Here is an 18425-nt window from a genome sequence, read left to right on the forward strand (position 1 = left end):
ATGAAGCTTTGGACTTGTCATTGTCCTTGTGTTCTTAGACATACCAGGAAAATGAACCCTCTTTTTATTGGCTAAGTATGTGATGGAAGGGGACTGGAGTATCTCAATTTAACTTAGTCATCAATGGCTCCTAAATCTCAGAAATTTTCTGTTCCAGCTTGAAAATCTTGCCAAGAACTCAGACTGGCCCGGCTTGGGTTAGATGTGCACCCCTCAACTAGTCAGCAGTAGCGAGGGACCCGTGAAACCCCAGTGGGCGCCCATCAGACACAGCATGGGCCTGCAGACGAACAGACGCCTGGCAGACAGCAGCCCCGCTGAGCGCCACGCACTCGCACTGTCCCAACACTGGACCGGAGAGCTGACGGGGCTGCTTCATGAAGACGAAGACATTCAGGTACAGACCAGTTCTAACGCGGCTAAGAGGGGGGAGGGACCTGAGGGAGAGGAAACGGGCAGAGAGAAGTGAGTAAAACAGAAAAACCAAGCAATGCACAAAAGCTCAACTAGGAATCCCCATCTATAGCAGCGAATCATGAGAAAACAAGGCAGTATTTGTTGTGAGTTTATTTTTCTGGTAAAGGATGTAAAAGTCTGAAGACAGTCCCAATTCTGACGGGGCTGTGGCTGCTGTGTGATGACAGGGATGACCACCTGGTAGCATCGGAGGTCCCCGCAGGAATGACCAAATGATGACAGGCGTCATCTACACGGAGGCAGGGAGAAGCACTAGTGCATTTTCAAGTTTTCCCACATGAAGGGTAAAACTGAAAATGGTTCTCCAGCTCTCAGGAAAACAAGATTCAACTAACACCCTCACAACGCCCTCTTCCCGGGACAGATTGAGGATTTACGTGTAGAAGTACACGGGGACATTTCTGAAGTATGTTGACCTTTCCGAAGGGAGACTTTGAGGTAGGTTCTGTGGTCAGGCCAGTGGGCATTTCTGGCATACTGCTATCTCCCTCCCTTCGCAATGCCCGCACCAAGCTAACTTCCTAAGAACAGCAATAAATACACCTGTTTAACTTTGACGAGGTGTTGCTCAAACGTGTTGGATCAGGAAACCCTTTTTGTTAGGACAACTATTTGGTAAATCACAGGCAGGCTGCAGTTAGTTCCCCGAGTCCTTAGGGTTCCGTCCAAGATTTATTCACAGTCCATGTGGCGTAACAAGGCTTTTTTTTGTTTCCTTCACTTGATACGCCATATGCCCACGTTAATTATTACAGCAATTCCTATTTTAAACAATGTGATTCAGGGAATGTGCTAAGCCTTCATTTGGAACTTTGGTGTTCATAGTCAGAATGAAAAAGTAAATGCCTTAAACAGAAATGTTTTACTTAAATCTTCTTTATTTGTTTCTGTTACTCAATATAAAAACAAGCATTTCCAAACACTTTAAGATGTTTGATGAGCTGAGCAATAGAAAAGGCTCACCGAGCTGTCTCAGGTGATGCCGAGGAGTCCGGACAGAGCAGCAAGGCGAGCCCCCCACAGCAGGCGCTGACCCGTTTTCTAAACTCACACGGACTCAAAACAATGTCTGAAGAGCAAAATAAGGATAAAGCACTAGGCACCTTTTACAGTGTTGTAATAAAATATCCATCAATTCTTCTGGGTGAAAATCTGGGAAAGGATGAAAGGCAAAACTGATCTAAAAGGAGTTAAAAAAGTATTCATAAAGTCAGTTGTCTCTGGCTCGTGAAAAAAAAACTGACCCAAAATCCTCTGAGGCGATGAGAAAGTTCACAGGTTCTCTGCCAATGTCCCTGCCTGCCACAGCAGCCTCTTAGTGGTCCACCTAGGTTTTCAATCGCACACTGCCGCATGAGGCCTTACACGGACATCAATACGTCTTGCTTTTTTAATACTATAATGCTTTGGCTGGTATACCACAAAGTACTGTCAGAAGTGAATTATATTTTATCATAAATAGAAATGAAGAAAGTCCATACTGCCAAATTGATTTTTGAATCTTCTAAATTGTATTTGTTGCAGGGGAGAACATGGGGGACATCTGTAATAGTGTCAACAATAAATACATAAATAAATAAATTAAATTAAATTAATTGTATTTGTTCACTACGCTGCCAATCTGAAAAATTTAGTCATTTGTAGAGGGCTTCCTCGTCATTAATGTGAGTTAGAAATAATGTAACTTAATTCCAAAGCAATTATTTTTTAAAAATTGGACTCAGACCAGTGTGTCCAGGTGTGCATCAGTCACACCTCTGGGCACACAGAGGGCAAAAGGCCAATGCTACAGTGACAGTCAAGGTCACCTGATGAAAAAGCCAAAGAAAAATTACTTTCAAAATATTCTGTCCATAAAAATTAGTTTACAAATGGAAATTAAATTTAAAAAGAGGACTTTAGGCCTTTGGGCTAGAATCTCACCACCAGTAAGAGAAGCAATTTTAACAGCGATTCTGACGGCACGGTCAGAAACCGTTACTTAGCTCAGTCGTGGGGCGCTCTCCCGGTCGGGAACGCCCGCACCTCCCCTGCCCCTCTTCTTCCCTCGGCGCGTTGCCTTTGCCCTCCTCTCCCGCACCTCCAAAGGCCCCTCTCCCGCTCCTGTGACCGTTTCCTGAGTCCACACAGCCCAGTCGGCTCAGTTCTACTATCTCTGTAACTTTCTAAATAAACTTCGGTTTCTAAGAAAAATAAAAAAATAAAGAACTATGGAAAAACAATGCATAATAAAAGCTATGAATTAACAGAAACTGAATCTACAGTTTAAATGAATTTCCAGCTCTCGGGAAACCAGGATTCAGTCACGCACACAACACCCTCTTCCCGGGACAGACTGAGGATTTACGTGCAGAAGTACACGGGGACATTTCTGCAGCACGTTGACCTTTCCGAAGGGAGACTTTGAGGTAGGTTCCCAAAGTCCTTTGAAAACGAATCCTTTTAATTTTTTTTTCTTTTGCCCATGGACAAGTACCAAGCATTTTTTACTTTTGTATTCCCAGAAATTCCATGAGAATCCAGAAATAAAAAAAGAATAGGTCAAACCTGCATTTAGGTGGTTGGCTACGAAAACCCCAGAAACAGCACTAAGATACATTCGTCTTAAGAAAAATGATGAACAACTGCAAACAGGTCTTTTCCTCCAGAAGCCTCTGTAAATTTGAGTAACACATCCTGATGGTCTTTCTAGAGCTAGTGTTTAGCAGTCCCAACTATGGCAAAACCAGTTCTGAGACTTGGTGAGTATTTATGGTGCCACCTGGGGATTTCCTTCTAGTTCAGCTGTCGGGTTGACTTTGAACGTGATCAGAAACGCCCCCAGGAGCCTTCTCCTCTGCGCATACGGGGAGCCACACAGCTGGGGACGATTATGGCAGGTGCTCAGAGACGTGAGGAAGAAGAGCTCCCAGCTCAAGGGAAAAATGAACGTGGAGAGAGCTTCCCCACAGACATCAGCACTACCCGACACACGCAGAACCGAAAGAAAGTGGAAGCCCCTTTATTCCAGACAACCAGTAAACCCATAACTCCACACGACATTCTCTCTGCAGGGGCAGAATACGCCACACGGCAGTCAGTACCCGTCTTCCTGCGAGTCCGCGGTAAGCCTGCAGTGGGAAAGGGCCCTGAGAAGCAGGGTCCAGACGCTGACGGGGGGCTCCAGCGACGTCAGATGAGATGGCTTTTGGGCCTGCCGCACAGTCTGAGCCTCCTGGCGGTGAGCAGCTGGGCTAGGGCGTTGAGGAGCACGAGGACGGTGGTCATGACCATGACGATGACATAGTGGCTGATGCTGCGAAGGAGAGGCAGAGGTTACGGGGGCAGGACACACTGGAGGACGAGCCTTGGTCCCTCTAAACAACGCTGCTCGATGTGCGCGCAAGGGCAGAGAATTCCAAAGCGTGCCAGCGGTCTCGAAAGAGGCATCGAAATGTTAAAAACACATTTGTTAAGGAAACAGTGACGAACGTAAGTAAAACTGCAGTACGTTATGAAAATGTCTGACTGGTGTTAGCAGTGACTGTGTCTTTGTTACCAACAGAACTGCATTTCAAACTCTAGCTTTTAGAAAAGTAAAGTGTCCCTAATTCTTGGGCCCCTGGGCCAAGTCCAGACTCAGCACGTCCACAGGTGAATGTTCTGACATTTCGGAGCATGCCATTCCCCACCCTGACGTCAGTGAGAACGCTGACAGGACTGCCAGCCTCACCAGAGAAGAATGTTGCTCAAACTCAAATGCAGCAAAGTCAAAGGTTCTAGTCAAGGAATCCAAACAAAGGGGGAAAAAGAACCCACATGTCTTTATTAATCTCAGAGTCAGAGAGAATGTCTCCCTAACCTTCTTTTTAGAATAATGAATACTCTTAAAATTACCCAGCGGCGTTTCTTGTCTATCAGCGATAGTAAATGTTCAGTCGGTCTTTTTAAACACAGAAATTGTACCGTCTATATACCCAACATGGTTTGATGATAAATGGAGAAGCATGGGAAGAAATGGAGGGTATAGATCTGACAAACACAGAATAAAGCAGAGGCTTCCCGCACCGATACTGGTGCAGATCGGCACATTATTTATTTATAGTGCCTACCAGAGTTACATTCAACTGTCTACCTTTGTGACAGATTCACCTGTTTTACATCCTTCAATGAAGGAGGGAGAATGATTTAGCAGGCCTGAAACTGGGCTGGCTGGATGGAGGGAGGCCATATTTTCTTCCCTATCCTTGCCTCCACCCACAGCAAACAGGAGTCCTCACAGTGCTGGTGACAGAAGCCCCTCCCCAGGAGTGGCTCCCAGGACAAGCCCCTGGGGATGTGTCTTCCCACAGTTGACAGGGTGATTGTTGGGTGTGAGTAAACAAGCAGATTACCTAGAGCCACTGGGAGATTAAGGGAAAAGGGAAGGTGGCTAGCCAGTCTCCCCCCTCCTTTTCAATAAATCCAATCCCAATGTCAGCTGCTGGCCTAGGCCAAACGAAGCCAAGCTCGGCATGCTGCCGGGTAGTTGCCCATAGGCAAGCCTCCACCGCTCCGCATCCCGGGCCAGGAAAGAAGGGCCTCTTACTCTGAGCGGGTTTGGTTTTCAGTTTTGGTATTGTTACAGCCTTTAAGCCAGAGCCGCCAACGGAAAAGTGCTAGTTTGGTAAGCTCGCCTTTGGGAAGGCACCGGTTAGGACCTTCTTATCTGGGATGTTTCTCTAGGTTCATCTTATAAAGTAAATTCAAAGGAGAAAAGAAGAGTTGGCTAATAAAAACCAGAAACCAGAACTAGTTCTGTTAGAAATCAGGGTCTGGTCTAGGGCAGGCTCCTGACCTAAAAAGAAAACAATAAAATCCGATCCTTAATTGCTAAACAAGTATTAACATTAAGACAGACTTCTGAAACTTTTGTTTTCACTGTAAAAGTAACGCAACAGGATCCTGGACTTGTGCCCTCTGCCCCGGACTGCAGGTCCAGGGACGGGGTGACGGTCTGTCTTTCTCTCCCCACTGCGCCGCCAAGGGCCAATGCAAGGCCGGGCGGGCCTTCAATCCATATTTGCTAAATGAACTATTAAAGCCATTAAGGTATAATGAAAGGAAATCAGAGAAACTTCTGTTGTATGTTATCCTGGCAGATTAAATCAGGACTAAAATCAGACTCCCCTAAAACAGATATCATAAACATAATCAAAATTAAGTGCTAAAAAAAGGAAAAATCCCCAAGTGATTAAAGAAACTAGGAGAGTCTCTACCAACATGAAGTAAAACCAGCCCTACAAGACACTAAGACACGAAGATGACTGTCATGCTGCCATCAGAAGGGACGGTCGGAGCCGTGGAGGGGAACAGAAGGCCCTGGCCCCACGGCTGCGAAGGGACCACCAGAAGGCCCGCTGCTCGGGGGGCTCGCTTCACACTCGGGCACAGGCACGACTTGCTTCCGGTCGGCCCCCAACCGCACACCTGTGAGTCCGTGTTCCCAGCCTCCCAGTCAGAGCACTTACCGTCCTGTCTTCTCAGAGTTCTGTCACCTTCCTCCCCTCTATGGAGGTGACCTGACTTATTTTATTGAGAAAATACTGAGAGAGCAAAGAGAGAGAACCTCTCACCTCACACCTACTAACGCACCACGTCCATGTCCCGATTCCCCCCAGCCCTGACCCTGCCTCACACAAACCTCCCCTCTGTTTCGGGCCCCACCCCCACTTTCCTACTTAGGGCTTTCCTCCTGCAGCTACCCCCCCCCCCCAGGCGCGAGCGTCTCTCCCACCACACAGATGTGCCATTTCTCTCATCCTACAACCAAAACACCTTCCCAAGATCCCATGGAACCAGCCTAACGCCAGGCATTTCAAATTTGGCACGTCCAAAATGGAGCTCTTGATCTCCCGCACCTTCTTCCACACCAGAACCTTCTGCATTTCTGGAAATGGCTTCACCATCCACTTGGTTATTCAAGATACAGAAAACCTGGGGCCGCCCTTGACTGTTTTCATCTCCCCGCACGTCCAGTCCATCAACAAATCCTGGTGACCTTCTTCAGAGTATTTGCACACCCAGCCTCTTGTCACCGTTTTGAATGGCGCCCGTAGGCCAAGCTGCCATCACCTGTAGCTCAGACAGACTGCGGCCTCTCAGCCAACCTCCCCGCTCCCTCTCTTGGTCCCTGTGATACCTGCGCTATGGTCTGCACACTAGGGCCGGAGTGTGGTTTCAAAATGCACAGCGTACCAAACACTTCACCGCTCAGGTGCCTAACACGCCTCCTTACACTTGGAATAAATTCCCAATTCCTTACAATGGCCTTTGAGGCCATAAGTGACACCGATGGCCTGTCTTTCTGAACTCCCCACCACGTTTCCCCTCACGCCCCCCTAGTCACAACCACCTCTGTGTGTTCAGAAGTGTTCAGTGACATGGCGGAAATGGTCATTACAGACAGCCCAGTTACCAAAAAAACCTCGTACTGTGTGTGTCTGCACATAATTAGGGCTAAAAGGATGTACACCGACACGTCGGACAGAGGTTCTGAGACACTGAATTATGGGTGGCTTATCTTTTCCTGTGTGCTTGGATGTTTTCTGTAATAAGCTTTTGGCACATTTCTGTGTGTGTGCTATTTACAAATTACGGTAGGTTTGGCCATAGAACTCTTAGGCTGCAATCACAAATATTCAACTCTGTTCCATTTCTGTTTCTCGCAGGATATTTCAAAACCTATACCGGTTCCTGAGATCAAAATCCTTAATCCAATAAGGTGGACTCATGGTCACGACTTCGTATTCTAGGAAGGTTTACTCCCCATCCCAGGGGCCGACGCTTGGAGTCAGAGGTGTGATGAGTAAGGGAGGGCAGGCAAATGGCCCAATGTAGAGCCTTAAGGGTCAAATCCTGGAAAAGTACCCGACCTGGGCTCGTGGGGAAGACCAGGCCAGGCGGCCAGGGGCCAGGTGGATGGAGCACAGCCGGGAGGACTGTGAAAGAGTACACTGTGGAAAGTGAACAGAACACGGCAGATCCACACCCTGGGACGCCGTTCAGCGATGAAAAGGAAGAAGGTACTGATAGACGCGGCATTAAAAATAAATGCCAGAACTCACTACGCTAAACGAAGAGGCAGCAAAATGCAAACGACTACACACTGTATGACTGATTTTACTGAAGTGTCGAGAATCAGGCAAACCTGTCGAGACAGAAAGCAGATTGGTGGTTACCTGGGGCTGGGAATGAGAGCGAGGGTAGGCTGTATCAGGCACAGGGGAATTTTGAGGGGGGGGGATGAAAGTGCTCAAACACTAGATTGCGCAACTCCAGAAATTTGCTGAAAAACACTGACTTGATTTTTAAAAATCAGCTAAATCATTCATAACCTTAAAATGATGAATTTTGATAGGTAAATTAACCTCAATAAAGCTTTTTAAAAAAGACTACATTCTAGCAGATTTTTATTGTTAAATTTGATATTGCTTTTAGGCCTTTTACCACTTTTACTATTTTAAATTATTTCAAAATATTAAATACCATGACCTCTTAACAAACCGCTTTGTGGAACCAGTGGGTGACGTACCCTCAATCCAGCGGAAGGCTGTTTATAAAAGCCGCAGCTCGCTCATCTCCACACAATGGCCTGCACTGATGGTTCTTGGCTCATTTACGTTAACACCACTGGCAGGACAGTTGTAAAGCTCATCGTCTTCGTGCAATTGAGCCATAAGGCGTTCAGCTCGTCATAATTTCCATCAGTCAAGTCTGGTGTCATCTCAGCACAGCAGAGTTAAAGGAGCACCGCATTTCAACTTGAAATGCTTTCGGGGGTTCCCCCTCTCCCCCCACGACTATTTGAAATCATCTAAATCAGCAGTTCTCAAGGTGCCCATGTGTGATGCTAGAGAGACGGGGTCTGGCTGTGGAGGGGCACACAGAGTCACCAGGCATGTGTCTGCAACCTGCACGTGATAAAAGGTTGACTGTATTGTCCCCAGTCGGGGGACTGGGCAGTAGAAGCAGGTTGTATTTGTCAGATGTACTGGGGAAGAAAAGGTGGAGAATCATTGATTTAAATAAAGCTCAGTATTCACTGTGAGAGTACAGATATTTCATGGTACTTAGTAATTACGTTTAGGAGGATATTAACACGTTATTGAGCACAGTCATAAGTTTTCATTATGTCTAAAGAGGAATTTCAGCTGTCATTTGTATTTTAATAGGCACAACAACAGTGCAGGAGGAACACAGGTGAAGTCCAAATCAGCACCGCTATCCATCAAACTGCAGTTCACCTCCGAACAGATACATTTAGAACATAAATTTAACTGCTTTTAGAGTTAGGAAAATTACCTCGAAGACTTTTTTCTCTAGTTTAAAAAATGTCAGTGTGCCACATAAAAGGCACGACTCTGTAAAGTTTATGACCTGCCATGAATGAAGACAGCGTAAAGAGCAAAAGAAAAAAACCACTCATTACAGCTCCCTCAGCCCAAAGCCGCTTTGCGGCCGTTACAAGACGACCTGGGGCCACAGCTTCTCTAGAAAACACCGAAGCTGTGCCCCCGTTTCAGCTGACCACACTGATTGCACCTGCCCCTGTGCGAGTCTCAAGTTCATTCTGCTAAAATCTGCTCTGGAGGTGCATTTGAGGCCTATTGGACCACACCCATAAATAGATATGCTGTCTCCTGCCCCGCACCGCGGTCTTCTAGCTGAGGAATCTCTCAGAGCTGCCTTGATCACCCGCTGACCTTGAACACACACCACACCGACACTATGAACATGCCAGACACGTGCCAGACCGCTGTCACGGGACGGGCGCGCTCCCATTCCTCTCCCAAATTCTGGGACACGTTCTCGCCATTTCCGTTTTTACGAAGCGATGTATTAGTAAGGACAACAGGACAGCTTTCCATCGCTGGGAGAGGCGGGCGTCAAATGGCTGTCGCTAGGAACTGTGTCACTAACACACAGGTGTCCAGAGATAAAATTGGTCACGAAGGGAGACGAGTGCAAGAGCCCAGTTCGGGTCACCCTGGCTCCCACCGAGGGATGCTGCCAGCGAGTTTAATAGTGTCTGCCATGTGACAAGGGCGCCTCAGCTTTTCAAATACACATCTGCACAGGAGTAATTAGAATGCCAAAACTTAAAAGCAACACTCTCACAAATAAAAAGCAGGAAGAAGTATAATAGAGTTTTGATATGTGTAAATGGCATTACATGGTGCTGTAGTTTGGAATTTTAAAGCATATTCCCCCCCCCCCCCCCATTATCCAAGCCGCTCCCTGGCAATCAGTTAGATGCTCATGGAGATGCACGGACCCCAACCGACCTGAGACCTGCACTGCGTGGCTCACTGCGGCGGTGTGCGCCCTGACTGCTGTGCAGGACACGGTGCAAAGGGAAGGCTCTAGAATTCTAACTCACCAGCAAGAGCAGCAGCAGGAACTGGGGCTATTCCCTTTAGAAAGTTCAGTTCACTCAAGCGGGTCTCACTTCGTTTCTCCACCCCTGCCCTGCCTTCTGCAACCACCCTCCCTTCCTGGGCAGGCACCTTTGGGACAGTGCAGGAGGAGGCAGGCGAACGAAACACCCAGCAGGGCAGGGAGCTGTTCCGGCGGGGATGACCAGGAGAGCACGTGGGGAATCTATGCAGGCTGGCTCGCTGCACTGCCCGCAGCCTGACGAGCAGAACTGCACTCGGAAACCCTCTATGGCAGCAGCCTTCGGGAAGTCTATCTGGGCAAGTGCCGCATCTCGCCTGTGGGACTTGGATAAACTGAGGTCTCACAAAACTTACTAACTAGCCATGCCTTTATCATCATCCCACCCACTCCGGATCTGAAATGTTGTGTACATGAGGGTGTAATGAATACACCAGGACAACAGGCATAAACCAGGAATGTTCCAGGTGACCCCAGACATACGGTCAGAGTAGGTGGAGGGCAGCTCCCTCATAAAAAAATTATTACCACGAAATGTTTCTACAGCAGTTTCGACCCTGTCTGGCATTCATTGTCTGTATGGTAAGTCAACAAAGCACTGACACAGGCGCTGACCCTTCTCGTGGCCTGTACGGCAGAGGGGGACTGTCACGGCCTTCTCGGCCACGGCACTAGTGCTCACGCTGCCTCCCTTGGTCAGAATGCTGCTCACGCTCTGCTTTACGCCTCTGCAATCTCTGTTTTTGCTGGTATCTCTTCTCGAGTGAACACTTCATTCCCATAATAGTTGTATGAAGGAACTGGAGGTACCATACAAGGGGCAAGAACACCATCATAGTAGGTGTTAAATGCAAGCTTTGCAATGGCTTGCACAGGTAACAAAAATAAGACTATATCAAAATTAAAAACTCCTGTGCATCAAAGGACACGATTAACAGAGGAAAAAGGCAGCCTATAGGAGAAAGTATTTGCAACCACTGACGAGCTTCCCGTGACTGTAGATTAATTCTGTCTATTCTGGCATTTTATGGAGTAATAATACATTACGTCCTCTTTTGTACCTGGCTTCTTTCACTCAATATAAAATTTCTGAGATTCATGCATGTAGCTGAGTTCAACAGTCATTCAGCTCGTTTTAACGGTAAGTAGTATTCCATTGTATGGAAATAGCACAATTCGTTTATCCACTCACGTGCTGACGAACACCTGGGTTGCTTCCACATTTTCGCTATTATGAATAAAGCTGCTGTGAAAATTCCTGTACACGTCTTTCTCTGAACATATGTTTTGCCTGCAATTGGGTAAACAGTCATGGAATGGCTGCGCCATAAGGAGTCGCTCTTCCTTGTAGGTCTCTCACCCACAAATAGGATGGCTGCTGTACATCGTATGTATGTGACAGAAATTGCTATGTCACGTTTCAGGGTGAACAGGAGGGGCACCTGCCATTGCCCTTCGGGCTAAGGGTCGAAGGTGGCCGCAGGTGCTGGAATGGGGAGCAGCTTTACTCTGAGTGGGGCCACATGTATCATCATAGGAGGGAAACTCATCCCAGGCCTTTGTTCCCTGGCCCCTTTACAGGTGTCCTTTGGCTTTTCCCTGGCAGTAACACGGGGCTGAAGGAGGGAGGAGGCAGGCTGTGCAGAGCCTGCTGATGACCACCAGTCAGACCACAGACAGGCGGTGAATCCTGTCTGCCCTCCCCCAACCTCCCTATGCCAGTGTGACTGAGTCGGGAGCTCTGGGCCCCCCTTCCCTTTGGCAGCGGCTGCTGCCTCGCTCTGGTTATCCATCTTCTAGGAAGTTGTTGCACTCGCACTTGCTGACGTTTCTTCTTCCACCCTTTCACTTGTGCTGGGCTTGTTTATTTTATTGGGGTCTTGGTAGGGAGGAGAAAAATGATGATCTCTGGCCTGCAGTCCTCACCCGGAAATCGATCGATCTGATTCAGCGCGGCAACCTGCTATGAAAGCCCACCATGGCAACGTTCCCGGCCAAGCCTGGCTACCTAGCACCCCTCTCCGTCTTTTCCTACTTTGTCTTCCTGTGACATTGGAGCACTTCTCTCCTTCCTGAAATGCTCCTTTTATGTCCACAATGCTATGCTCACCTGGTGTCCTGCTGCCTTTCTGGTCACCTTTGCAGTCTCATTTCCATTATTTCTTGTTCTGTCTTGAAATATCAGTGTTTCCTTACGGTGCCACTTTAGATCTTCCTAATTTCTCACTCTACACGGTCTCCCTACATCTCCTGACCCGCAGTGCTCTTCTAGACCCCCCACCTCTGCAGTGTTTAATCTGTCCCTCCTTGACAAGTCTTCCCTTACCCTGCAAGGCTGAGGTAGGTGCCTTGACTAATGTCCCCATAGCACCTAAGAGACACCCCCAGAACCCCTCCCACTGCCTGCTCATGAATCCAGTTCCTCCTCCAGCCTGGAGCTCCCTGAGAACCGCAGGCTGTGTTCTTCATTCCCAGCAACTCCCCTACATACAGCTGGTAATCAGTCCATATTTGCTGGATTGAATTTAGATCATGGATATTTAAAAATGCTTTGTGCTTTATATGTGTTGTTACTGGTAATAACAGTAAAATTTGTAGTTTGAAGAACAAATTTGCCAGGTAAAGAGAAGCCTCAAGCTAATCAGAGAAAGTAAAATTCTTCATTTGTGGTATATAAATTAGTGAGGCTGTACAGAAATTAATGATGCACATTTACATATGAAAATCATATCCTCTTTATTCCCTGGCACTTATTTAGAGCCAAGTCAATAGAGAATTCTGCCATCAAAAGCCTCACATCCATGTCCACAGGAGCTTTACTCGTAACAGCCGAAAAGGTCGAAGCAAGCCAAGCGTCCATCAGTGGGCACACACAACGGCGTATTTTCCAGCTGTCAAAAGGAAACTCTGGCACGTGACAGAACACGGACGAACCTTGAGGACATTCTGTTGAGGAAAAGAGTGCAGTCACGAAGGGTCAAACGCTGTGTAATTTCATGTGTAAGGCAACCTGGGGCAGTCCAGTTCACAGAGATGGAAAGAACGGTGGACGGGGGAACGGGAGTCACCGTTCAATGGGCAGAGTCTCAGTGGGGCGCGAAGGGAGGTGTCCTGGAGATGGACGGCGGTGATGGCTGCACAGCAACGTGAATGTACTGAATGCCGCCACGTTGTACATTTTAAAAAGGTTACAGTGGTAAAGTTTACATTACGTCTATTTTACCGCAATTAAAAATAAAAATGTCTCACATGCAAAAATGCTGTATTTTACTAGGGCACTTTTCAAACCAAATTCTGACCTGTGTTTAAAGTGAATATAAATTAAGCAAATTATGGAAAGAGTAAGGAGAGGTATGGCAAATGTAAGAAACACTATGAAGGATAAAAATAGAACCACAGAATAATGCCAATAATAGCTTCCATTTATTGAAGCTTATTAAATGCCAAGCACTGTGCTAAGTGCTTTACCTGGATTAATTCATTCGAAGTGACTATGAGAAGCAGGGGAGAGATTAGAGAGATGAAATCACTTCCTGATGGCCTTGCAGCTAAAGAACAGAAATGGTTCGATCCCAGGTGCTATGCTCTAACGCCCACACCTTGGCCCACTATCTGCTTGGACAGCGGGATCGGAGGCCTGGCGAGGAAACATCAAAACTTAGGAGTGATGAAACCAAAACCCATGATCTATGGAGTACCTTCTAGGTGCCTAGCACATACAGAATGGAGGAGATTCACATCAGACGGGGGAGGCAGACGTGGATGTAAATGACAAGGCAGTACAAGCCGAGAGCTGCCTACGAGGTAGGAAGCAACGACAGACCGTGTAACACCGAGTGTCTCACTCAGACCCACACAATTCCTGGCAACACAAGACCGGAATAAATATTGACTAAATGAAATAAAATGAGTCTACAAAAATATATCCTGTGTTCCAATGCATCTGAAAACAGAGCAGCAGAAGGATCAAGTGTGCTTTCTTCTTCTTACAGAGAAGAAGTGTATCAGACTACGGCAATCACTGACACTGAAATCACAATGAAGAGGAACCCGGCTTTTCACTCAGACCATCCCGTGTACATAGCTAGCGATGGCGCAGGCACCCATGTTGAAGTGCTCCCACATTACGGGCTCTAGGAGGTGGATAATGATCCCTGCAATTTAAACCGCCAGGTAAAATTCACACTATAACCGGAACGGCTTCATTTCTCTAAAGCGAGATGGAGAGACAACAAGGACAGACTGCGGAGTGCACCCAGACTCGGGCAACGTCCCTCCCGCTGTCTTGCAGACCTCTCCACACTTAACACCTGTGAACACATCATCCTGAGAAAACATTTGCTAACGGGTCAATGCCAAGAACTGGAGATATGGGTCTCACTTCCAGAGGCTTAAAATAATTGCCACTTGCTATGCTTACCTCAAAAATCAAATTGGCGTCTTCTCTACTAAGGTATTTATTTACTTTTTTCCTGTATGCTTAAGAATTTCTGTGTGAATATATACTATACCTTGTTCCAATATCAAGCCAGCTGCCATAATCCTTGACCAAGAAGAAAAAATGCTGTAAAAACAAAACAAAACATGGTTCTATGAAAAACAAAGGCTGTTTAGATTCAGTCAAAATACAACGCTGTTTTAGGATTACGTGTTTCAGATTTCTGACCCCTCAGAGCTACTACAATATTGGAAACAGTAAGAATATGCCCTTTAATGAAATTTTTGCTTGGGCTAAAGTGTGCAATAATCTCGAAGCTAAAAATAGCATTACCATTCAATCAAATCGACAGAAAAGTGAAATTTGTGAACAACGAGAAATAAAGAAAACTAACTTTAAAACAAGGCACTATACAAAGCCCTCAGTGAAAAGAAGCCACAGCATCCATTCATCAACAAATGACAGGGAGAAGACTGACCTCTCGCTTTGTGCCAATCACTGTGTTAGGTCCTGGTTTCAGGATGTTATAATCTAATGAGTGACCCGGTGAAGGTACCAGGTACGCACGTGTATGTAATGAGCGCACCCGCAGAACACACAGGCCATGGTGGGGGCCCAGAGGAAGGGGCACACACCCCGCCTGGGCTGTAAGGGAAGGTTGCCCCAATAAAAAGTCTGAAAATCCAAGTGAAAAGTGCGAGTCAGACAAAAGAGGAGACCGGGGAGCTGTGAGAAGTCTGTTTCTGACAGAGGGAGTAAACTTTATAAATGTCAATGGTCCAGGTAGAGCTTGGCAGGTCCCAGGTGTGGCTGGGGTAGAGAAAACAGGATGGACAGGTGAGAGATGACGCCAGACACAGATCACTTTCCAAGTTAAATGAAGCCATCTGACTCTGAAGTCTGAAAATTTGAATTCTCTTCCATGAACATCTTGCCTATTTGACACTTTGTGAGCAAAACTGAAAGCTGATTTGTCCTAGTGTTATGTGTGGTCAATTTCAGAAATATACAGGCATGCCTTGTTTTATTACACTTTGCTTTATTTTACTCTATCTATTTATTCACAGATAGTGTGTGCGTTCTTTTCTTAAATAAACTGAAGACAAGAGGGCCTCCACCGGCAAAAGGATTATGACTCACTTTATCGTAATGCTCGACTTCCGGTGGTGGTCTGGAACTGAACCAACCCACGGGATCTCCGTGGTCTGCCTGCACTGAATGCCCAGTTCCGTACAACACGAAAACGCTCTCATCTAAATCAAACGACTAGGAGTCTGACGTGAGAAGGTGCCGTAACTGCTGTCTCTGATTAGTTCTCGCACAGGCTGCTGTGCAGAGAAGAATTAACTGTACCCCAAGAGGGGTCTGTCTTTTGCCCTCAGCTACTGAGAGGTGACTTCTGGGCCCTTGGACTGCCACACCTGAAAAGGAATCTTTTGCCTGGGTGGCCTTGGTCACTGAACAGTCTAATAATGTGACTTTCGTGGGGGTTCAGACCACGTTATCAATTCTACCTCTATAAGGACTGGAGATCAAAGGTCAGCCATGGGAACAATATGCTATTAAGCCCCAGCAACATCTGGACCCCAAGGGCCTGGTGACCGGGGCTGGCAGTACTCTGTCTAGTTGCACACAGATCCTGGAAGGGTAATGCCGCCCTAGCTCTACAGGGAGAAGACGACCAGAGCTCCGCATCGGGCCCCTCCTGGACTCTGCCCTCTGCATCTCTTTCTGTGGCGGGTCTTAGTCTGCTTCCCTTCCCTGGAAGAAACCATACCTGTGAATGTCACAGTCTCCAGTGAGTTCTGTGAGTCCATCTAGTGAGTTATCAAGCCCAAGGGTAGTTCTGGGAACCCCCTGAACTTGCAGGTGTAAAATTCACAACTTCCCACTTAAAAAGCTCTACTTGCTCTTTCCTTCTGCTCCTTCCTCCCTATCTGAGAAAAGGGTTTAAAATAAATTTCCTTTCTTTTTCAATCTGAGAAAAGGGTTTAAAAAAATTTTGAAGTAGGAAAATAATGTATTACCTAAATCTAAAGTTAGCTTTTCTGTTAACTTCCTATGGAAGTTCATTCCCAACCAATGCACCACAGAGGACTAGGTATAAAATGACAGATTCGAATGAAGGAAGACTTTTGACACCATAACAAGAGCACTCTTACTGCCCAAGTCATATAGAAACAAACTCGTTTATGTGTGTGAGTGATTCCAGCACGTATAGCTCAGTATCTAAAGATTTCACATACAGAACTGCACTCTTATTTATCTTGATTAAATTAACTCAGCACCTAGCTTCTCAATCGTATTTATATTGAATATCCAATAATGTCTTACCAAAGCCATAATGTCTGATATGATGAGAACCATGAGAAAAAGACTGGAAAAAAATAAACAAAAATTACACATATAATACAACAGGCATATTTTTAAAATACATTAAAATAAAAATGAGCCCTGGCCGGGTAGCTCAGCTGGTTAGAGCACTGTCCCGATACACCAAGGTCGCGGGCTCAATCTCCCGCCAGGGCACATACAAGAAGCCACCAGTGAGTGCATAAATAAGTGGAACAGCAAATCCATCTCTGTCTGTCTCTCTCTGTCTCTGTCTCCTGGAGGCCAAGTCCAAGATCAAGGTGTTGGCGTGCACACACACAAACACAAACACATGTATACATGCACAGACACATTTTGATGAGCCTTCTACTCCTCATTCCTTATGTTCCCAGCTCTTTTCGTTTAAACATTAATTAAAATCTCTTCTAAAAATGCATCCATTAATAAGTGCAAAAATACCGTTACCAGATTTTTATTGTATCTAGGTATCTTTTATGTGATACTGACAAGGTAAAATGCTTTCAATGTTAAATTTATGTAAATATCCTGAACAATATACAAAATTAAAATAAAAAACAGATTTCTACTATTTTTAAACTGGGAAAAAAATCTGTTCTTTATTATGGCACATGCATAACATGCTGAACCCAGTTCAAGCTTAAACTCATCAAGAAGAACATGCAAATCTATGCTAATATTAGTTACTTTCAGCATTGAATATGCCAGTTTGATTCAATTATAACTGAACTGCTAAGAAATCTCATATTTATCTCAAGTATCTTTCAGAGAGGCTGTTAAGTCCAGTGCTGATGAGGCAGTTTTTCAGTAGAAGCAACTCTACTAAAAAAAACAGTGGAGTTGACAGCTTCTCTTCCAGAGGCTCCACTGCTTAAGACTGACTACTCCAGAAACTCCCCCGAACTCAGAAAGAATACTTTCCATTTCATTTGTCAAATGCGTAGAAATCACGACTGAGAAACTACGTATATTACTGACATTTAGAATAGCTGATTTTAAAACATGCCAAGTGAAATAATCTTAACGCATTCATCTAATGCATGTTTAAGAAATAAGCCCCCCCGCAACGGTTAGGGTGATAGCCCTCGTTTGCTGTGCAGGCGCCGAGACATCTGTGACATACGAGTTGCTCACTGTGGTAACTGAACGTTTGGGTCTTCCTGGTTTGTCAGGCGGCTCTTCACTAGCTCGAATAGGAGTCTAACAACATGTCAAGGCTGGGAAGGCACATCTGTCTCCTAGAGGCTCAGACCTACTGACTTCCTCTAGTGAAACTGAACTCTGGTTAAAGGGCGAAGTTTTTTTTTCCTAATTTTTCTAACAAACAATCTATGTCACAGTGCCTTAACGGCAGTCATATGAAATACCCTCAAATGCTTGCTCTCATTTCCAAAAAGTGGCAAACCCAGTGGCTCTCACACGCTCCCCTCACCTTTTCGATGATAACTGGGTGGTTAGCTGAACGGCTTCAAAAGCGCACATCACAAGAACAAAGGGGATTAAAATCTGTTTAAAAGAACAACAAATGATGCCTTGCTGAAGCACCTGAAAAGCTTTTTGAAATACCATTCTGTTCATAGAAATGTGTCAGTTCCTCGAATGAATCTTCTCTCAGTGAAAAGTAAACGCTGAAACGCAGCCACGACACCAATGACGTGCAGAACAGGGGAGCTGATCCTAAAACCCACATCGGAGCACATGTAGCATAAGCAATAACACACATTCCAAATAAACCTGTTAC

General features: G+C 46.0%; 1 protein-coding gene across 5 annotated transcripts in view; it reads right to left on the bottom strand.

Annotated features, from left to right (window-relative positions):
• Positions 1–3463: 3463 nt before the first annotated feature.
• PIGN (phosphatidylinositol glycan anchor biosynthesis class N) overlaps positions 3464–18425 on the bottom strand; it is a 76634-nt gene continuing 61672 nt past the window's right edge. For 4 of the 5 annotated variants that reach the window (XM_024580356.4, XM_053912842.2, XM_045187871.3 and 1 more), the window contains 4 exons: positions 18117–18190; positions 16667–16709; positions 14406–14458; positions 3464–3772 (listed from right to left, as the gene is read on the bottom strand). In XM_024580356.4, coding sequence (XP_024436124.2) covers positions 3649–3772; positions 14406–14458; positions 16667–16709; positions 18117–18190 — 294 coding nt within the window. In that variant the 3' untranslated portion in view covers positions 3464–3648. Of the gene's footprint in view, positions 3773–12550; positions 12841–14405; positions 14459–16666; positions 16710–18116; positions 18191–18425 lie in introns of those variants that run through there. The other variant, XM_053912841.2, reaches the window with a different exon arrangement.

Source organism: Desmodus rotundus, chromosome 10 (genome assembly GCF_022682495.2).
Source record: "Desmodus rotundus isolate HL8 chromosome 10, HLdesRot8A.1, whole genome shotgun sequence".
In the NCBI taxonomy this organism is placed as follows: Eukaryota; Metazoa; Chordata; class Mammalia; order Chiroptera; family Phyllostomidae; genus Desmodus; species Desmodus rotundus.